Below are 19,340 nucleotides of genomic sequence, written 5' to 3'. Positions count from 1 at the left end.
CTAACAAATCAGATGTTTCTTACAGAGACAGTATTCAACATGGGTGGATTTAACAGTGCCTGTGCTAAACATGCCTTTTAATTATTTCTTGAGTTAAACAGGGCAAACAGGTAATGGAAGCTACTACGTAGATCATTAGATTACCAGTGAACAGATAATTCCCCTGCATACTGGGCTCCTGCTAACAAAACAGTCACAAAAAAGGGTGAAGAGAGGGGGATGCATACGGTAATCAAACTCCAATATCAGTTTAACAAATCATTGCCATTGTCTGGTTTACAAGACCCCCTTATCCTCACTTTTTATTCAAACCAAGCCCAAAAGTTCTTTGGAATGCTGTATGACAGCCTCCATACATACAAGAAAAATGTATTGATATTAAGATTAAAGCACATGAGATGTTAAACAGTTCATGCAAAGTAGTGTTGTGCAAAGTACTACAAGCTGTGAGATGCGAGTTCTATATATATGTATTGTCACTAGGCCTTTAAAGGGGTTGTTCACATTCCAAACACTTTTTTTCAGTTCAGCTGTTTTTAGAATGTTCCCTAGAAATAAAGACTTTTTTCAATTACTTTACATTATTTATTTTTTACTGTTTTTACAAAATCTAAGTTTAAAGTTGAATGTTCCTGTCTCTGGTGTTTCAGTCTGGCAGCTCAGTAATTCAGGTGCAGATTATGTGCTGTTAAGATTTTACAACATTTAGTTGATACATTTCTCAGCAGCATCTCTGGAATATTAGCAACTATTGTATCAATTCTAACAGCTGCCTTTAATGAAACACAGGGATTCTGCTCAGCAGGGAGAACGATAAAAAATGTATCAACTAAATGTATCAATTCAGAACAGTTTACAGGGTCAGCAAACCCCCTCCCAGAGCTGCTTTAGAAGGTGACAAATTACACTTTACACTTCAATATTAGAACTGTGAAAAATAGAAAGTAATTGGAAAACGTCGTTATTTCTGGTGATCTGTTGGAAAACAACTAGTTATTTTGAAGGTAAACAACCCTTTAAGATGTTGAATAGTCAATAGTTATTGCTGAAATCTCATATTCTTATTGGAAGCAGTTAACTGAACAGAAAAATAAAAACCCATCTCCTTAACTCACGGGAATTCGAACATAGCCATCCATTTCTGTGCAAAGCTGTGATACTCCAGAACAGAAACACGGGGAGCAGCCCAGTGGATTGTCAGCACGCAGAGCAAAGGTTCCAGCCTTGCATTCATTGCAGTAACTTCCCACCACATTGTGCTATAACATAAAATGAGCAGCGTATCAATAACAATATAAAAGGACCATACAAATTGTTGCCACTGTACTCATTATATGGTTCTATGTGTCACTTGACATTTACATCTACAAGAAAAAAAAATAAACTGATGCAAAGTGCAAATTACTACAGAGGCAAAACGTCTGTAAAACTTTACAAGTAACTGTTATTGCTGGATTCCAGCAGGTGGCAATGTTTAAACATATATATCCACAGAGACAGAGAGAAAGAGACAGAGGCAATCATTGCAGATAAGGGAACTGGATGTTCTTAGCAGTTGTTGATCCTATAATAACAGAATTAGGGATGTAGCGAACGTCGGAAAAAAAGTTCGCGAACATATTCGCGAACTTGCGTCAAAAATGCGAACGGTTCGCGAACGTCGCAAACCCCATAGACTTCAATGGGAAGGCGAATTTTAAAAGCTAGAAAAGACATTTCTGGCCAGAAAAATGATTTTAAAGTTGTTTAAAGGGTGCAACGACCTGGACAGTGGCATGCCAGAGGGGGATCAAGGGCAAAAATGTATCTGAAAAATACATTGTTGACACAGCGCTGCGTTTTGTGCTGTAAAGGGCAGAAATCACACTACGTCACTCAGGTGATGTTTCTGGACACGGAATGTGAAAAAGCTCACACAGCTAGGTGGCACTTGGTTAAAGACTGGGCAAACAATGCCTGCAAGGGCAACGTATACAGTAGTGGATACGGAATATATTATTGCTGCTGTAAAAACATCACTCAGGTGATGTTTACGGACACGGAATTATTATTGTTATTTAGACAGAATGTGAAAAAGCTCACACAGCTAGGTGGCACTTGCATACCTCCCAACTGTCCCTCTTTTGACCACTCAACCCCCTGTCCCTCTTTTGTACTGGAAAGTCCCTCTTTTCTCTGCACTGAACAGCCAGAAAAAAACCAGTTTCTAACTTAATTGGCTTTTGGCAGAGAGCTCAGAACAGCTAACAGGTGCAAATAAGATACTTTGTAACAATTTTTACTCTGGTTGGTGCTGGTGGTGGTGAACTACTAGGAGGAGCAGCACACCAGTCCCTCTTTTCTCTGCACTGAACAGCCAGAAAAAAAACAGTTTCTAACTTAATTAGCTTTTGGCAGAGAGCTCAGAACAGCTAACAGGTGCAAATAAGATACTTTGTAACAATTTTGACTCTGGTTGGTGCTGGTAGTGGTGAACTACTAGGAGGAGCAGCACACCAGTCCCACTCCCCAACACAGCTAGACTAATAGCACTGGGCTCTTACAGTAGCAAAGTAAAAAAAACAAAAAAGAAAATAAAAGCAGTTCTTACAAGGACTATTGGGTTACAGGCAGCAGTCAGCAGATGAGAGATCAGCAGCAGGACAGCTGCCCACAGCAGCTACATACAGAGCACTGCAGTAGAAGGTAGATTACTAGTCAGCAAAGCTACCTAACCTAAAATGTCCCTCAAATCCCTGCAGAGTTCTGTCCCTACAATACAGAGCAGTATCAAGTAGATTACTAGCCAGCAAAGTTACTATCAACTGTCCCTCAAATCACTAACAGCTCTCTCCCTACACTAGCTCTTCCAAGCACACACAGGCAGAATGAAAAAACGCTGCAGGGCTTCAGTTTATATATGGAAGGGGAGTGGTCCAGGGGGTGTGGGGGTGGTCCAGGAGGGAGAGCTTCCTGATAGGCTGCCATGTATCTGCTGGTCTGGGGGAGAAATGGCAAAAAAAAACGCCAGCTAAGGCGAACCCAAATTGGCGAACGTCGCGCGACGTTCGCGAACAGTCGATGTTCGCGCGAACAAGTTCGCAGGCGAACAGTCCGCGACATCCCTAAACAGAATATCAACATAAGACATATCTTTTACTCAAGGAGAAACTAGTTCTAATTTTACCTTACAAGCACAGACACCAGTATCTTCCTCGCAGCTGCACACAGTTTGTGTGTCATCGCACCAGGCAGATTGGGTACCACTGGGCTCACAATCACAAGCAACACAGCTGGGGTATTGCCTGAATCCAAAAGCGCAAGCATTGCAAGTCTGCCCTCCAAACCCATCTCTGCAAGGACATTGGCCAGACGACAGGTCACACTGAAGCGTTTGCGAACCTGCGATGCTGCAATTGCACTCCTAATAACACAATATATTTACATATTAGAAGGGATTAAATGCAATGGTCAAACAAAATAATGGCACCAAGTGGAACTTGGATGCTATTTTACTAGCCTGGCTGGTAAAATGATACAGTATTTGACACAAATGTTATTAGTAGGGAAGAAATATAAATATAAGCCCCCTGTACCCAGACCTTCCAAAGCTGCACCATCCCACATGACTACCAAGTTGCTCTCGCTCTTACCAGACAGCCCAGTTCTGGATCATGGCCCCAGTAGTTTGCTTCACAGGAATCACATTTAGGCCCAATTGTGTGAGGAGGACAAATACACTCTCCAGTGTTGGGGTTACAGTTGTTCTGCGTGTGTGCACAATCACAAGCTGGGGGAAAATAACACAGATTGTTTTAAGCTTTCCAAGGAGTACATTGAGAAGCAGAAAAATGCTTAATCGCCACAACAACAACAGAGAAGTCACTGAGGCTCTGAATAGGACTTACGCGAGCAGCCACCCTCCTGGAATGCATAAAATCCATGAGCACAAATGTCACACTTCAATCCAGCCACGCCAGGAACACAGGGGCATTGCCCTAAATCATTGCAGGCATCCGAGATGGAGCCCATTTGGCTACAGTTACAGGGAAGACAGCCCAGGCCAGTAGTCAAGCCATAATAGCCGTGCTGTAAAAACAAAAAATCCTGTCAGGCTAAAGTATGACAATTTGGAAGCAAATCAACGACAAAAATATCCTATCTAAAGAAAGCAAAGTATTGGGACTTATGTGCACAGTACAGGAATATCGATCTACTATGACTTAGCTCAGCAGAGCAATTCCTCTTTCACTGGTTCTACACAGAAGGATAAACGTGGCCCAATCTATTGTATCTAATTTTACCAAACTGTGTCCTTCTCTTCTAGTGTAGGAACAGAAGTTCCCTAAAGACTAAAAATGCTGTTAATCTACAATTGTAGGAGTTAATTGGATGACAAACCTCCATTCCCCATGTAATTGGTGTGACCAGTTGGTTAGCCTTCTGTCCTGCTTGTAAGACAAGCATAAGCCACAAGTATAAGCCACATTGATAAGCTATGCAAACATGAATTGAAGCTTCAAATCTCTATTCACACATAATTAAAGGATAGGTAAGTAGGCATAAATCCTACACATTATTTAGATACATTTGCATTTTGCCTACTTCAAAGTATGAAAGAATATTAAATATAGATTGATCCTGAGATGACCTGTAGTTGGTCAATGGTGTACACTGTACTCAATTGTGTAACTGTCATGCAACTGCATAGAGATGTATAGGAATGAATTTCCTTGTGTGACTGATCAGACCAGACCAAAGCTTCTTCCTACACTTGCATAGTGTGTATAAAGCCATGAAGATCCCACTGGGGTGCATAAGGAAAGGATGTAAAGTGTTATGGAAGGAGCAGATTGGACATAATATCTAAATAATACTGTGATCATTTTGACACCCAATATAAATAGATGCCTTTAGTCAATAAGCCATGTTTTAAGCTAGTTTGAACATAAAATATTCTTCTGCAATTTCTTACCATACACTGGTCGCATCTTTGTCCAAGTACATTGGTTTTGCACTCACAGAACCCAGTCTCGTGGTGGCACGTGGCCGAAATGGAACTGTTTGGGTGGCATCGGCATGCTTCAGAAAATGACATTATTGAGTTAATGGGGTTTATTCAGAGGTAGAATTTATTTTGGATTTATATTTCTATTTGGATCTAAGCAAATTACTGCTAAATACAAAATATGGATTTTTTAATGCTGAGACAATGCCCACTTCATGCTTGGTCAGAATTAGCCATTATACAATATGAAACCAGGATCTGCATATAATTGCACTTGAAATACTTAAGAAAATATTTTTATCACGTGCTGAAGTGATGCATCAAAAAGAAATGTTGTACACAAATGATGTTTTTCAAACACAACATTTAAGAAAACAATTGTTGGCTGGTTTGCTCTGGGTGACTCAAATACTAAATTTAAACTTCTTTTTGTTTGAATCTGTATAGAAAATGTAGTAGTTAACTTCTCACCATTCTTAGCTGGCAAATTATGACTGACTAAAGATAATGTTTGTAATCACAACACATCAAGGCCACAGGCTGGAAAATTCTGTTCCTGTCTCTAATGTTTGGATAACTGAAGCAAGATTTGTACAAGGCCAATGTTGAGAAAGATTTTTTTAATTTAATTATTAGTTTGTACTTTCTGGGTTATGTTTTACAAGCTCAGAACAGTTCATGACTTCCCCATGCTCTCTTATATTGCCCCTTATTCATAAATCCTCTTATCTCATCATCATTCCAACACTTCCTGCCTCTGAACCTCCTTGTTCCTCAGTCTTAAAACTTTCTAACAAAATTACAGTTGTGTAATTCATTCCAGCTGCATGCCCTGACAGAGACCTAGCTTAGCTACAAAGGATGCAATCACACACTTAGATCTCACATACTCCATATTCCCCTCTCTCTCTCTCTCTCTCTCTCTCTTTCTCTCTCTCTTTCTTCTCACTTTTAGCTTCTGTTTCTTCCTCTCACTCCTTGTTTTTAGTTTTTGTTTGCATTTTAGTTTCATGTGCATAAAAAACAATTTAATTCTTGGCCATAACCATTTTTGTTAGATCACCCTCTAAAACATTTTCTATCAAGATCCTACTGACACTTTCTTATTTCCTATCTTAAGATTCCCCAGTTTTGATACACAGTTTTCATACTGACCGTCAACAGTTGACTAAGAACAATGGAAAACATGGAAATTGCATTGTGCTATCTACAGGCGACAGCATTTTTTGTAACTGCATTTAAGCGTGATTAAGTGATTCATTCTCATTGATTTCATATCTCCAAATCATTCAAACCATACCTCTGTTAATCATTCTGCTATAGTAACCATCCTTCATTCTGAACTTTCCTAAGTTAAGCTTTCATAGTTACATAGTTAAATCGGGTTGAAAAAAGTCCATCAAGTTCAACTCCTCCAAATGAAAACCCAGCATCCATACACACACCCCTCCATACTCTCAGATAAATTATATATACCCATATCTATACTAACTGATCCTCTTCATGGGTAAAAAGGTCCCCTGCTATTTGTCTATAATGTCCTCTGATGTACTTGTAAAGTGTAATCATGTCCCCTCACAAGCTCCTTTTTTTCCAGAGAAAACAATCCCAACCCTGACAGTCTACCCTTTTGATTTAAGTCTTCCTTCCCCCTAACCAGTTTAGTTGCACCCGACATCCTAAGTTCTGAATCACTGAATTCCCCTAAAACCAAGCTTAGTTTCAGGTGAATTAAGCCTTGAAAAAGGGTGGGGATCTACCCAAAATATTGATGGATTGATGGGTGTGTAGGGACTACGATATTTCTAAGTATAATCTCAGTAAAGAATAATAATAGTTTGCTCATGCATAACATGTACTAACAATAATCCAAGAAGGTGACCATATGAATATTCCTCCCCTTGTCCTATGTGTGGTCAACTTTTCAACCCATACCTCCCTACACTATCACATAGATTTAGAAGTATAGCATCAGTTACCCACACATCAACATCATGTCAAGCCTATCAATTTACCTCCAACCCATTTTCTAATATTTTACTTTCATTGTTCCATTAGTACTTCCCAGCATAATGACCTTTTATCTTCTATCTGCCATGTTTCACTACTCTTTTGAGTATGCAGCTATCACATCTCTTCTTAAGAAAATGTTCTACAAAGTGCCCAGCTATACTTCCTTATTTCCAAAGCCTTTAATCTATTAATCTGCTTTGCAGGCCGCCTCTTCTATAAAAACTGTCCTGGTGCAAGCAAGTCATTTCTTCCCTGACCACAATATAACACTTGTTTTTTCGATTCTGCTTGTTGGGGGAAAGCTGCTCAAAGCATTCTGGACCCTACATTTGTAGCTAAGTCCTACAACACTAACACATACATAGTTTTTAATTTTTACAATCTCCAGTTCAGATAAAAGACACAGAAAGAAACAGTGTGCCTGCAGAACATCTTTATAAATGTTTTCGTACTTACCAGTACAGTTCTTAGCAAACACTGCATCGCCATAAAAGCCATCGGCACATCTTTCACAATGGCTTCCAGCTGTGTTAGCAATGCATTTAAGGCATTCTCCTGTCACAGAATCACAGCGGCCGCTTTCAGAAGGGTCTACATTGCCATTGCAATCACAAGGCACACACAGGCCCCCAGGCGTGGTTGGGTTTCCATAGTAACCATCTGCACACCTATGAAATAGTTAGACATTTAAGTAATGAATATCTGTACTTTTTACAAGGGTGTATGTCATTAATCTACCATATCTATCTATATTTAAAGTAGATAATTGATCATTTTGGTGTAAAACAAACTACAGTCATTACATTATACATTCCAAGAAATACATTCACACATGTTTTCATAACAGAACATATAAGAAGTCAAAGTTAAGCAACATGAGAACTTACTTGTCACATCGTGAACCAGCGTAACCAGGCGGGCACTGGTCACAGATCACTTCCTCATCACTGGACAAATGGCATGTTGGACTAAAACTGAAATATAGAATAAATTGTTGCAGGTAAATGACTACTGCAGGGTTGGACATCTCTAAAACAAATACTAATATAAGTGTAGCTAATGTATTCTATGTTCAGCACAAGCCTTGTTCATTCATGTTGAACAAGTATACTTCCCATTTAACAAATTTTCTTCATAGGGGCATAGAACAAATACCCTTTCTTGCCTAACTTAAACCTGCCCCAGCAATGCTGTAGTGCCATTGCCTTGCATTAGTGATCACCACTTAAACACAGTGATGTACAATTTGGAACCATAACTGCCCATGCAGGGAGAGCACCAGCATTCCCCTCTCAAGATAAGGGAAGTGATTTGTGGGGAGTAGTGGAGTTTTGGGTAGCAAACTTAAAATTTGCCTTAGATGGACACACTCACTTATTAGAAGAGATGCTCAAAGGACAAGTACATGGCTGGCAGTCCTGTGGGGTTCCATGTGAAGGATTTCCATAAAAGCCTGGCAAACACTGGTCACAATGAGGCCCTGTAGTATTGTGTTGACAATCCTGAGGACACACATCAATAAATGCTGTAAGAACTTGTGCGCAATTTCGATTTCAAATATAAGTAAACAACACTCTGTAGATTAACTTACAAAACACACTCCATGGATGTCACATTCAGTTGCATGACCATTGCATTCACATGGCTGGCAGATACCTCCAAAGAGAGTTCCACCAACACGATAGTATCCAGGAATGCAAGACTGTAAGAGACACATTTTTAGTTATTGCTATACCAAAATACTTTCAAAGGAACAAGTAGTACCATTTACATTTGCTTAGGACAGCGATGCCCAACCCTCCTGATGTAATGGAACTACCACAGCAAGCAGGCCTGGACTGGCAATCTGTGGGTTGTGGCAAATGCCAGAGGGGCTGCTATAAGGTCCCATAGAAAGTCAGTATTTAGTGGGCTGGTGGTGGCTGTCTGGGCCTCTGTGTGGGCTGATTGGGCCTCTGTGTACCTAAAATGCCAGGGCCTATTTTAATTCTCAGTCCGGACCTGACAGCAAGAATAGCACTAGTGAGCAAAGGCTGTTGGTAGAATGCTGAAAGCTATTATTCAATATGTTGTGGCTTAGTGAAGGCCTCTGTCTGCTTCAGACACACAACAAAGAATGTAGGACAAGTCTTGCATGCCCAGAACAGTTGGATACATATTTTCTTTAAAAGGATGGGCTACTCTTAAATATACTTTTAGTATAATGTAGGCTTTTTGAATTTTTTTTTAAAAAATTGTTTTTTGAATTATTTAGCTTTTTTTGTTCAGCAGCTCTCTAGTGGTTATCTGGTTGTTAGGGTTCAGTTTACCCTAGCAACAAGGCACTACTTTGAAAGAGAGACTGATAGACGAATAGGAGAGGGGCTGACTAGAAAGATAAGACAAGTAACAATAACAAAACTGTAGTTTTATAGAGCAATGTTTTTTTGGCAGATGGGGTCAGTGCCCCACCTAACATCTAGGTATAAGATGAAGAAAAAATAATTAAATAAACAATAAAAAATGAATCCAAATTAAAAAGTTGCGAAAAAACAAGTTATAAGATATTAAAAGTTCTATAACATACTAAAAGTTATCTTAAAGGTGAACACCCTCTATAAGGTACCTATACAAAGACAATGGTTGCTACTGGCCCTCGTAAGGGCACAGATTTAAACATTCCCCAAGTTCCCATATGTGCTCAGGGCTCATTATAAACTATCCTCAATGGGCAGGGAATTCCACCTGCTGAAGAGAAACGTGGGCTATGGATATGAAGTACTCTACCCATTGACATTACTATTATGTAAAGATGCACCGAATCCAGGATTCGGTTCGGTGTTTGGTCTTTTTCAGCAGGATTTGGATTCGGCCAAATCCTCGTGCCTGGCTGAACCAAATACAAATCCTTAAAATCATGTGACAAACAAGGAAGTAAAACATTTTTTTAACCACACACTGAGCTTGCAGTTTTCTGTCAGCCTTCCTCCCCCTAATTTGTTTATGCAAAAGGTTAGAATTCGGTTCTGTATTCAGTTGAATCTTTCACAAGGGGTTCAGGTTTTTGCCGAAACCCAAAATTTGGATCAAGTATAAGGTACTGGTTTATTATTACAGAGAAAAAGGTAATTATTTTTAAAAAAATTGGATTATTTGGATAAAATGGAGTCCATGGATGACGGGTTTTTGGATACTGGATGCCATACCTGCATATAGTATACCTTATGAATATAAATGCATTTGTGGATGATCTCTCATATCATGTTCTAATCATAACCGAATGGCACAAGAAAAATCAGTTCCCAACTGCTGCACAACACCAGTTGTTTCAAATGTCTATATAATTTGCAAACAGTTTAGTAAATATTGAAATGGATATCTCAAACAGGAACAAATTGTATTTTAGTTACTGCTTCCCTTTAGCCTGCAGATGTTAGCTTTATTTATATAAGTCTATTCCAGAGCCTCTGAGACCTACAGTAAAACTTCTTCTCTTGGAAAAAGTCAGCAAGAATGCTTTGAGCAGTAGTAACTCATTAAATGCAATTAGTTGAATGTTTTACATTTGTATAGGCAAATTCCAAATATTTAGTCTAAAGGATAATTCTAGTCACTAGCTTGTTCTTGCAGTTCCCATTATGCATGTGTATGCATGCATATACATGCTATTATCATGATTTAGTAGCAGACACTACACATGTGAACATATATTGGCAACACAGACATATTTCTCTAAATCTGTACCCAGTAATCTTATTTCCTTGTTTGGCTTAAGATAAATATTCACCAATATAAAATGGAAACACGATGGCTTTGTTTCCTGTGTAGTCTGCTATATGTACATACGTATACAACAAATATATGCATCAGGGGCATTTCCAGATCAGCGGTCAAGGAAATAATCTCCAGAATGAATTGCTGCACTGCTGATCAAGACAACATTCTGCTTGTGACCAGTGGAATGGTTGTATGCATTCTTCAACAACAGTCACATCTAGAAGCATTCTGTAATTGTATTGGTATTGTTTTTGTATGTAAACCTGTACACTCACTGTTTATAGCCATTTATTGTACAGCCCTGTGGACATGTTGGCACTTTATAAATATTAATAAATAATAATAATTGCATGTGTACCTTGAATAGGCAGACATTTATTCTAATTATAGTCATCCCTTTGGAGCTAGGTTGCTCCGGCCATCATCCTTATATCATCTAAATGCTGAAAAAGATCTTATCACTGACTATCAAGGTAAAAAAAATAAATGCGTTACCTCACAAGATGTGCCAGCGTAGCCAGGAGGGCATTCACAGTTTTCCACCTGAACAGCTGGTAAGAGGGCAATGACATTGGGTTTTGCCGAATCCATAGTGACTGAGCTCAGTCTGAATTATGGGAAAAACCAACAAACAAAATTGTCAGCTTCAGCAAATGTTTATTAAAATTACTATAAAAGGTTGTAATTTCAAAATAATTCTATTTTTTAGAAAAAAAAATTATATATATATATATATATATATATATATATATATATATATATATATATATATGTATATTACCTTGTTATTGTGTTTTTTGCATGGTTGTAGTTAGCTCTGATTTTTAGGTGGTTTATGTTAGCAAGAACAGTCAGCAGTCTGTCCCGATCCACAGGTTTCCGTGTACTGAAATCCATAAAGTTGTCCGGAACAAGCTTTAGCTCTGTAGTATGCTCCTCAAAGGGTTGCAGCAGCACACCATCATTTCTGGTGCCTAAAGTATGGCCATTTCCCTGTACAGACATAGAAAAATACAATCTATTACTGCAATCTAGAGAGACCATCATAGGTTTCAACAGAAGTCATCCCTTTAGACCTCAGGAAAAGAACTTTCATAAGAAGCAGAGATGGGGTTTCTTCATGGTGGGGCAGTGAGGTTGTGGAATGCAACTGTCGGGTGATGCTGCGATGGCTGATTCTGTTAATGCTTTAAAGAGTGGCTTGGATGATTTCTTGGACAAGCATAATATCCAAGGCTACTGTGATACTAAAATATACCATTAGTCTATATATTGGTATATATAATTTAAATATGTGACTGTATAGATAGGTCTGTGTGTGTGTATACAGTATATATATATATATATATATATATATATATATATATATATATATATATACAGACACACCGTGGAGATTTTTTGAGCAGTTGAATTTGATGAACTTTGGTCTTTTTTCAACCCAACTATAAAAGAGTCCTTTATGTATCCATCCGTGTGAATGTGCTTCTCTACGCGCTGCAATCCCCGTGCTGGAGTGCCAAAGGTTACTAATACAAAAAGAGGTAGCCGGAGAGCACTTGTTTCTTTAGTTAAAAGGTCATTTCTTTATTTGCAGACATTTACTGTACAACATGTTTCGGCTACACAGGCCTTCATCAGGTGATTCTGTTAATGCTTTAAAGAGTGGCTTGGATGAATTCTGGGACAAGCATAATATCCAAGGCTACTGTGATACTAAAATATACCATTAGTCTATATATTGGTATATATAATTTAAATATGTGACTGTATAGGTCTGTGTGTGTGTATACAGTATATATATATATATATATATATATATATATATATATATATATATATATATATATATATATATATATATATACATCTCCATAGTGGACAGCACTCCATAATCAATCAGACTGAGTAAAGCATTAGATCTTTGAAAGGTATATTGGTGGATAAACCACCAATAAACCTTTCAAAGATCTAATGCTTTACTCAGTCTGATTGATTATGGAGTGCTGTCCACTATGGAGATGTTTGTAAAAGTTTTACGGCCTGGCACCCAGCATTTGGATTACCCTTTTGGTTGTGCGTTCCTACTTCAGCTATATATATATATACAGACACACCGTGGAGATTTTTTGAGCAGTTGAATTTGATGAACTTTGGTCTTTTTTCAACCCATCTTAACTGCTGTAAATAGGTACAAGACAAGGTAGACAATGTAGAAGACAAGGAAGACATAAGGAAGACATAAACTAATTGGTATTTTAAAGGAGAAGGGAAAGCCTCACATTAAAGTTAGTATTTGCGGACAGCCCTCACTCTCCCCACCTAAATCTGTACCAGTTGCCCTAGTTTCATTTGTTGAAAAGCATCATAATAGCACAGCAGAATTCAAGTTATTTTACAATAAATAAAACATTATTTATAAATAGTTTGAATTATTCAATTGAATTATTAAATACGTGGAATTATTAAAAGTTGTCACTATACAATGAAAAAATAGATGTAATTTAAGGTATTTGGGCATTTTTTTTTATATAATTAAAGTGATAACTTATAGACATACCTTAATAATGACATCCACATCAGAAATTAGCTCACTGTTTGTACTTTCCTCTGGAATGTCATAAGACACTGTGTACCGCAAGTACCCTCCATACGAGGTCAGCTGTAATTGGAGAAAGATCATCACTCGTTAATGAAATAGCTGTAATATATATATATATATATATATATATATATATATATATATATATATATATAATGCACACAATTAAGCTCAATTACCAGCAATGGGCAAATTTGCACATGGGCAGTAACCCATGCCAACCAATCAAATCTTTGCCTTCTTTCTTCTACCTGCAGCTGATGAAGATAATGACTGATTGGTTGCCAACCACTGCATATACGTTTGTTGGAATTACCTTATTTCCAAGGTAAGATGAGGGTGCCTCCCAGAAAAAAGCTGACTGAAATGCCTTCCTAGCCTCTGAATTATTAACACTTATTTGATGAGGGCCATCAAAATGATCTTGTTTGGGCTGAAGATGTTGTGTTCCTTGCAGGTCACTAATATGCCAGCCAACAACATCAGATATCTGTAACAAAGGAATAATTTACTGTATATAGGCTTGCCCATACAACAAACAGCAGACAGCTTAACAGATTCTTTTAAGCACACTCAATGCAAAGAAGGAGCAAACTTGAAAACATAAAAAGAATCACAAACAAAGTGCTTACACACAGCACTGATTAGACATGAAAACCCACCAATAGTAGGACCAATCCTCTATAGTGGGCCCTCCTGGGTATCACAGCAGCCCAGCAGCCAGTGTTTAAAGTGTAAAATGCAAAGTAAGGCTTTTACAGTTTTATGCTCTTCTAATATTAAGACTAGCAAGAATATTGTTCTGTGATCCCCCAATGCCATATAACCACAGGTACTTACAGTATATGTACAGTATATTCCAAAGAAATTAAGTGTTGGTTACATTTTTAATGCTTTTAAAACCCTCAATATTAGCAATGAATGTAGGAATGTGGATAGCTTGCGGGGGATACAAATAAGAAGAATGAGTTTATTGTACCTGAGTAGTGTGCCAAAATAAGCCATCGCACACACCAGACACACCGAAACAGAAACATTCCGTACATCCTTCCGGATTCCTTTCCTGCAGGTTGTAGAAGCCAGCCTTACACTGATCACAGTTCTCACCTTCCACATTTTCCTGTAACACAGCACAAAGGTTTCTGTATCACTAGTATTCTCTAGATGTATAACTTGAAGAGGATAGTATTGTGTCCAGCTTTATAATACTTAGAAATATATAACTTGAAAAGGGAGTAAGCAAACAGATTTTAATAAATAGCAAGGGAAATTCATCACCTAAGGTGTCAACTTTTAGTGGTTTGAGAGATATGTATTTTGCAGATTGTAGAAGTCAAAGGTGGGGTATACTGTATACCTATGGCAGTATGAAACAGTTGGCTTCTTCTCTAACTGCCCATTCACGGTTCCTCATCCTCCCATACGAAATAATGGGGCTTCACCAGTTCTCACTTGACTAAATATTTTAGGCACTAGTGAATGCCAAAAGAATGTATGTGAATTGTAATCCCAGACACAGAACCTTGATACACAACTACAAGTTAATACTGAAAGAAGAAGGGTAAGAGATGGGAGTATAGAACGAGTGAATAGAAAGGAATATATTTGGGAGAATAGTATACCCATGTTGAATTAGCAAAGAGAAATGATCTAGGGACACAAAGAAGATTGTTAAAAGTACAGTGTATATCTAAAGTTCTTGCATTTCCATGGTCCATTTAGTGGTGTCATGCATTTTATTATGGATTCAATTCACATATTACCCCAAACATACAGTATTTCTTCATGATATGATTTTAAGCACACCCACCTTACATAGACATTGCTCAGCACAAGGATCCTCATTCACACTCCCCACTAGACTACAATTGCACCTCACACAGTGGGGGTATCCCTTGAATCCAAATTCGCACTGATCACATTTTCTTCCAGTGTAGCCTTCTTTGCACTGACACTGACCTGGTGGGGAACCTTTGAAATGCAACAGATATGAAAAATTAGCCTTAAAGAGGAAAGCAAAGTCTTAAAGATAATATATACCCTATTTATAATTTTATCTTGCACTGAGGATACAGCTTATTTTTGCACAGACTTTTAATTATTAGACTATTTATCATTTGTTAAAAATGTGAATGTGGTTTGCCTTATTGCTAGCATCTTTCATGGAATGCTCCATATATATAATGACAAACCCACTGCCTGTCTATGAAGAATGCCTTGGCCAGGACAAATGACATGGCAGCGTCTACTCACACCAATATAAAGATATGGAATTCTTCAAGAACCAAAAATACTATGCTTGGTTTATTTGGCTTCTTTATTTTAAATTTAAATTATCAAAATGTCATGCAGGTTCCTAGTACATTATGTTTCTGGGTGTAATTAGATGTTATTTTTTAATAATCACAGTCTAGCTCAAGGCTAACTACCCTTCTGCATAAAACAGAACATTTTGGTGTTTTCTGGCATTTTTATTTTGGTGTCACCTAACATGTTTCTATACCTGGTTTGGCATGATTATCATCAGTGACACAAACTGAATTAACAGAACCATAAGCATCACATTCACAAGGAATGCATGGATTCTCTTCATATGGGGAAACCTGCAAAATAAACAGATACAATATTATTCAGTTGGTTTCTAAAGCCTGGAGGAAAAGCATTGTACAGTAGATTCTGGGAGAAACGCTGCATAGGTCACTTCATTAGTGCATTAATAATAAGTATGGATTGAACAGTGTTTAACAGTTTATGAAAGGGCAACAAAAACATCAAAACAGGCAAATGAAACACATCTAAGAGTAAGGGCCAGTTAGTCTCTATAAACAATTGTTTTTATGTTTAACTGATTGAATTGTGCCCCACCTTATGTTGTCTATAGTAGCCATCAATACATGTTTCACAGTTTATTCCAGCTGTAAATTGAGTGCAGTTGAGACAAACTCCTCCGCCGATATACTGCTCATGGATGTTCAAGCTCATATTTCGATCTGCCACACTTTGGTCATAATAACAGTCTTCTGCTTTGTTATGACAGTTACATTCTTAAAGCAATGCAAAAGATTTTGTTAGATGGCATCGGTATTTGGGTTTTATTATTTAAAATGAAAAATGGGGCGCAAACTTGACTTTTTAGTGAAAATTATTGTTTGGGATAGGTTGTCTGATTTTTATGACCATTAGGCCTGCAGTATAAATAGTTGGCTTGGAAAAAATACTAAGAACATAGCTGGAAATACAGGGGCCCATTTTTATCTCACTGCACTGATCCATAAATGGCAATGGGCCCAGTTCACAAGCTGAACATAAATATAAAGCAGTCTATATAAGTTATCATTTATTTGCTAAGTGAGCCTTATAGGCCAGCATGTCCCCCTGTGGCACTACATAATAGCTAATATATATAGTATAAGAGCTTAGACAAACACACAGTTCAACTTACTTTCACACTTGTTCCCAACTGAAATGGTGCCAGGCCGCCATGGGTTTTGGTGGTATCCTGGGCAACATTCACTACAGCTTTCTCCACAAGTGTTACGTTCACACTGGCACTGAAATTTCTAAAAACAAAAAAGCAAAAGATAATAAGGTGTGGCTGCAAGTATGATATCATTTTGTGTAACCATACTACTATGCTTAAACAGCAACATGTTCGAATAGAAATGAAATCCCTTAATATATACTAATATTATACAGAGACACCCTGCAATTAGAGTGATAATGATCCGCTCATTATTATTAAGACTTGATTTCAAGTTAATAGTGAGAAGAGGAATTAGATTAAAAAAAATCCAGGACTGGATCATAATCAACCCAATGAGATGGTGTTACTTGACATCGATGACATTATACTAATTAGGCCACTGAAAGCACATTCCACAAAAAACACTGATACTTCTGTATTGTTGATTCCCAAACTTACTTTGCTAACGTCATCCCAAGGGCAGCTCCGAGCGTGTCCATAGCAGATACACATACCTCCAACAGATATATCCTTAACTGAATAGTAGTACTGCAAAAAAACAAAAACAAAAGTGTGATGAAAAGATGCCATATGCACGGTTTGTACAGCAATCGCTAATTATTATGATAGTCAAACTGCATTTGTTCCACAATGTCTTACTTTTAAGATGATTTTCTGTTAGCACAAATCACAATTTATAAAAATGTATTCACTTTTAGAATGATGTAGAGACTGAAATCCTGAGACAATTTCCAATTGTTTTTTTATCATTTGTGGTTTTTGAGCTATTTAGATTTCTATTCAGCAGCTCTGCAGTTTGCAATTGCAGCGATCTAGAGACCAAATTACCCTAGCAACCATGCATTGATTTAATTAAGAGACTGGAATATGAATATGAGATGGTACGAATAGAAATATGAGGAATAAAAAGTACAAATAACAATACATTTTTAGTCTTACAGAGCATTTGTGTTTTAGATTTTTTTTTTGAAAGTTGGAAAAGCTGAAAGAAGAAGGCATATAATTAAAAAGAAAACTATAAAAAATAAATAATGAAGACCAATTGAAAAGTTGTATAGAATCGGTCATTCTGTAACATACTAAAAGTTAACTCAAAGGTGAACCACCCCTTTATATCAATCTTGAATAAAAATGGGACAGTAATTGTCTTGCCTTGTGCAAAGCAAATGGATGGACACAAAATTGAGCACACATTGACACTGCTCATGAAGGTACTCAGCCCATATATACACTCTTAAACTTTTGATGAGATCAATGCATCATTTGCACACCTTGATGCAAGGGGGACCTGGACTTAGCATCGATGTGGACCTGCCAGGATCCAATTCCAGGATTCCCTTCACTGACTACGTGATATTGCCAAACAACCAATAAAGCACACACAGTATTTTATTTTATTCAGAGGAAGAATTACACCTTATGGTTCTATGGTAAAGTAGGTCTGTTAGTTGTCTTCCCAAACTAAAGGAAAATTAATTATATAAAAGCTAGTTAAATAATGTGATTTCACTAATGATAACAGGCGATTGTAAACTGTCAATATAAAGACACTGCATTCCTTGTTATTTAAATATGCTCCCTTGTTACTCACCCTTCTTGTTACTATTGGATCAACATCTCTGAGGTCCCGGTAACTAAGGGTCATGAGATCAGCATTGAGTGTCCTAATGCGCTGCAGTCGGAGGCGGATGTATCTTGCGGAGGTAAAATCCAGCAACTTTGGGGAGAGATCTTCTGCACTTGGTCTTCCATTAATCAAAGAAGTGTGAATCTAATTGGGCACCAGGGAACATCATTAGAAAACAAATTAAATTGCACAACCATGAGTAACAAACATGCCGGAGCATAGGTATCAATAAAGATTAATTTGGATGAAATGTAATAAAGCTGCTTGGAACTTTAAGAAAATTAACTCTTTTAAATCAGGAAATAATGTTAGAAGGCTATGTCAGTGCATGACTTTTATTTCCCAATAAAAAGAGTATGAAAGTAATTTAGTCATGCTAAGAAGCATTTCTGCAATATAGGTATGAGTTACCAATGAAATCTGCAGCTAATCTCATGGTGTGACATAACTTTAACCCTGTACATGCCACGCTCTATGATCTTGTTGTGTCACGTGTTACCAATAAACACATGGAGTGGCACGGACCAAAGGGGAACCAGGATCTATAGAACTTAGGCTTCATCATGACGGTACTTTCATTGCTGTGCCACAGATTTTATAGCACATGACACTTAAGGATTAAAACAATGGCACACTTGTAGATGTACACTTTATAGGTAACTATTTATAGATGTCAGGTTTTTTTACTGGGAAATTGAAATGATACGTGTCTAGTAGAATTTAGTTAAAGGCAACTGAACATTTCTTGAAAACCTTTACTGAAGTTCAATGGAACCATTGTGATTGGATATGAGTGACTTTACTACCCTCAAAGGTTTACATGCCGGGGAATTACCTACCAATCCTGTTGAACTGAAGAAGCCACTCGGAT

At 37.6% G+C, this 19,340-nt stretch overlaps 1 protein-coding gene across 1 annotated transcript in view; it reads right to left on the bottom strand.

The window, feature by feature from the left end:
- LOC108718546 (laminin subunit alpha-1) overlaps positions 1–19,340 on the bottom strand; it is a 111,962-nt gene that overhangs the window by 48,886 nt on the left and 43,736 nt on the right. Inside the window, exons 5-24 of the mRNA XM_041566381.1 lie at positions 18,434–18,613; positions 17,281–17,370; positions 16,801–16,918; positions 16,224–16,402; positions 15,862–15,961; positions 15,169–15,329; positions 14,338–14,478; positions 13,675–13,848; positions 13,317–13,418; positions 11,538–11,749; positions 11,252–11,363; positions 8,592–8,702; positions 8,375–8,502; positions 7,888–7,974; positions 7,457–7,668; positions 4,955–5,061; positions 3,888–4,068; positions 3,633–3,769; positions 3,167–3,403; positions 1,116–1,259 (exon numbers count right to left, since the gene is read on the bottom strand). Of these exons, the coding sequence (XP_041422315.1) occupies positions 1,116–1,259; positions 3,167–3,403; positions 3,633–3,769; positions 3,888–4,068; positions 4,955–5,061; positions 7,457–7,668; positions 7,888–7,974; positions 8,375–8,502; positions 8,592–8,702; positions 11,252–11,363; positions 11,538–11,749; positions 13,317–13,418; positions 13,675–13,848; positions 14,338–14,478; positions 15,169–15,329; positions 15,862–15,961; positions 16,224–16,402; positions 16,801–16,918; positions 17,281–17,370; positions 18,434–18,613 (2,913 nt within the window). The remainder of the gene's footprint in view (positions 1–1,115; positions 1,260–3,166; positions 3,404–3,632; positions 3,770–3,887; positions 4,069–4,954; positions 5,062–7,456; positions 7,669–7,887; positions 7,975–8,374; positions 8,503–8,591; positions 8,703–11,251; positions 11,364–11,537; positions 11,750–13,316; positions 13,419–13,674; positions 13,849–14,337; positions 14,479–15,168; positions 15,330–15,861; positions 15,962–16,223; positions 16,403–16,800; positions 16,919–17,280; positions 17,371–18,433; positions 18,614–19,340) is intronic.

The sequence above is a fragment of the Xenopus laevis genome, chromosome 6L, assembly GCF_017654675.1.
Source record: "Xenopus laevis strain J_2021 chromosome 6L, Xenopus_laevis_v10.1, whole genome shotgun sequence".
NCBI lineage: Eukaryota > Metazoa > Chordata > Amphibia > Anura > Pipidae > Xenopus > Xenopus laevis.
The sequence above is the reverse complement of the archived record's forward strand: the minus strand, read 5'-3'. Positions and strand labels throughout refer to the sequence as shown.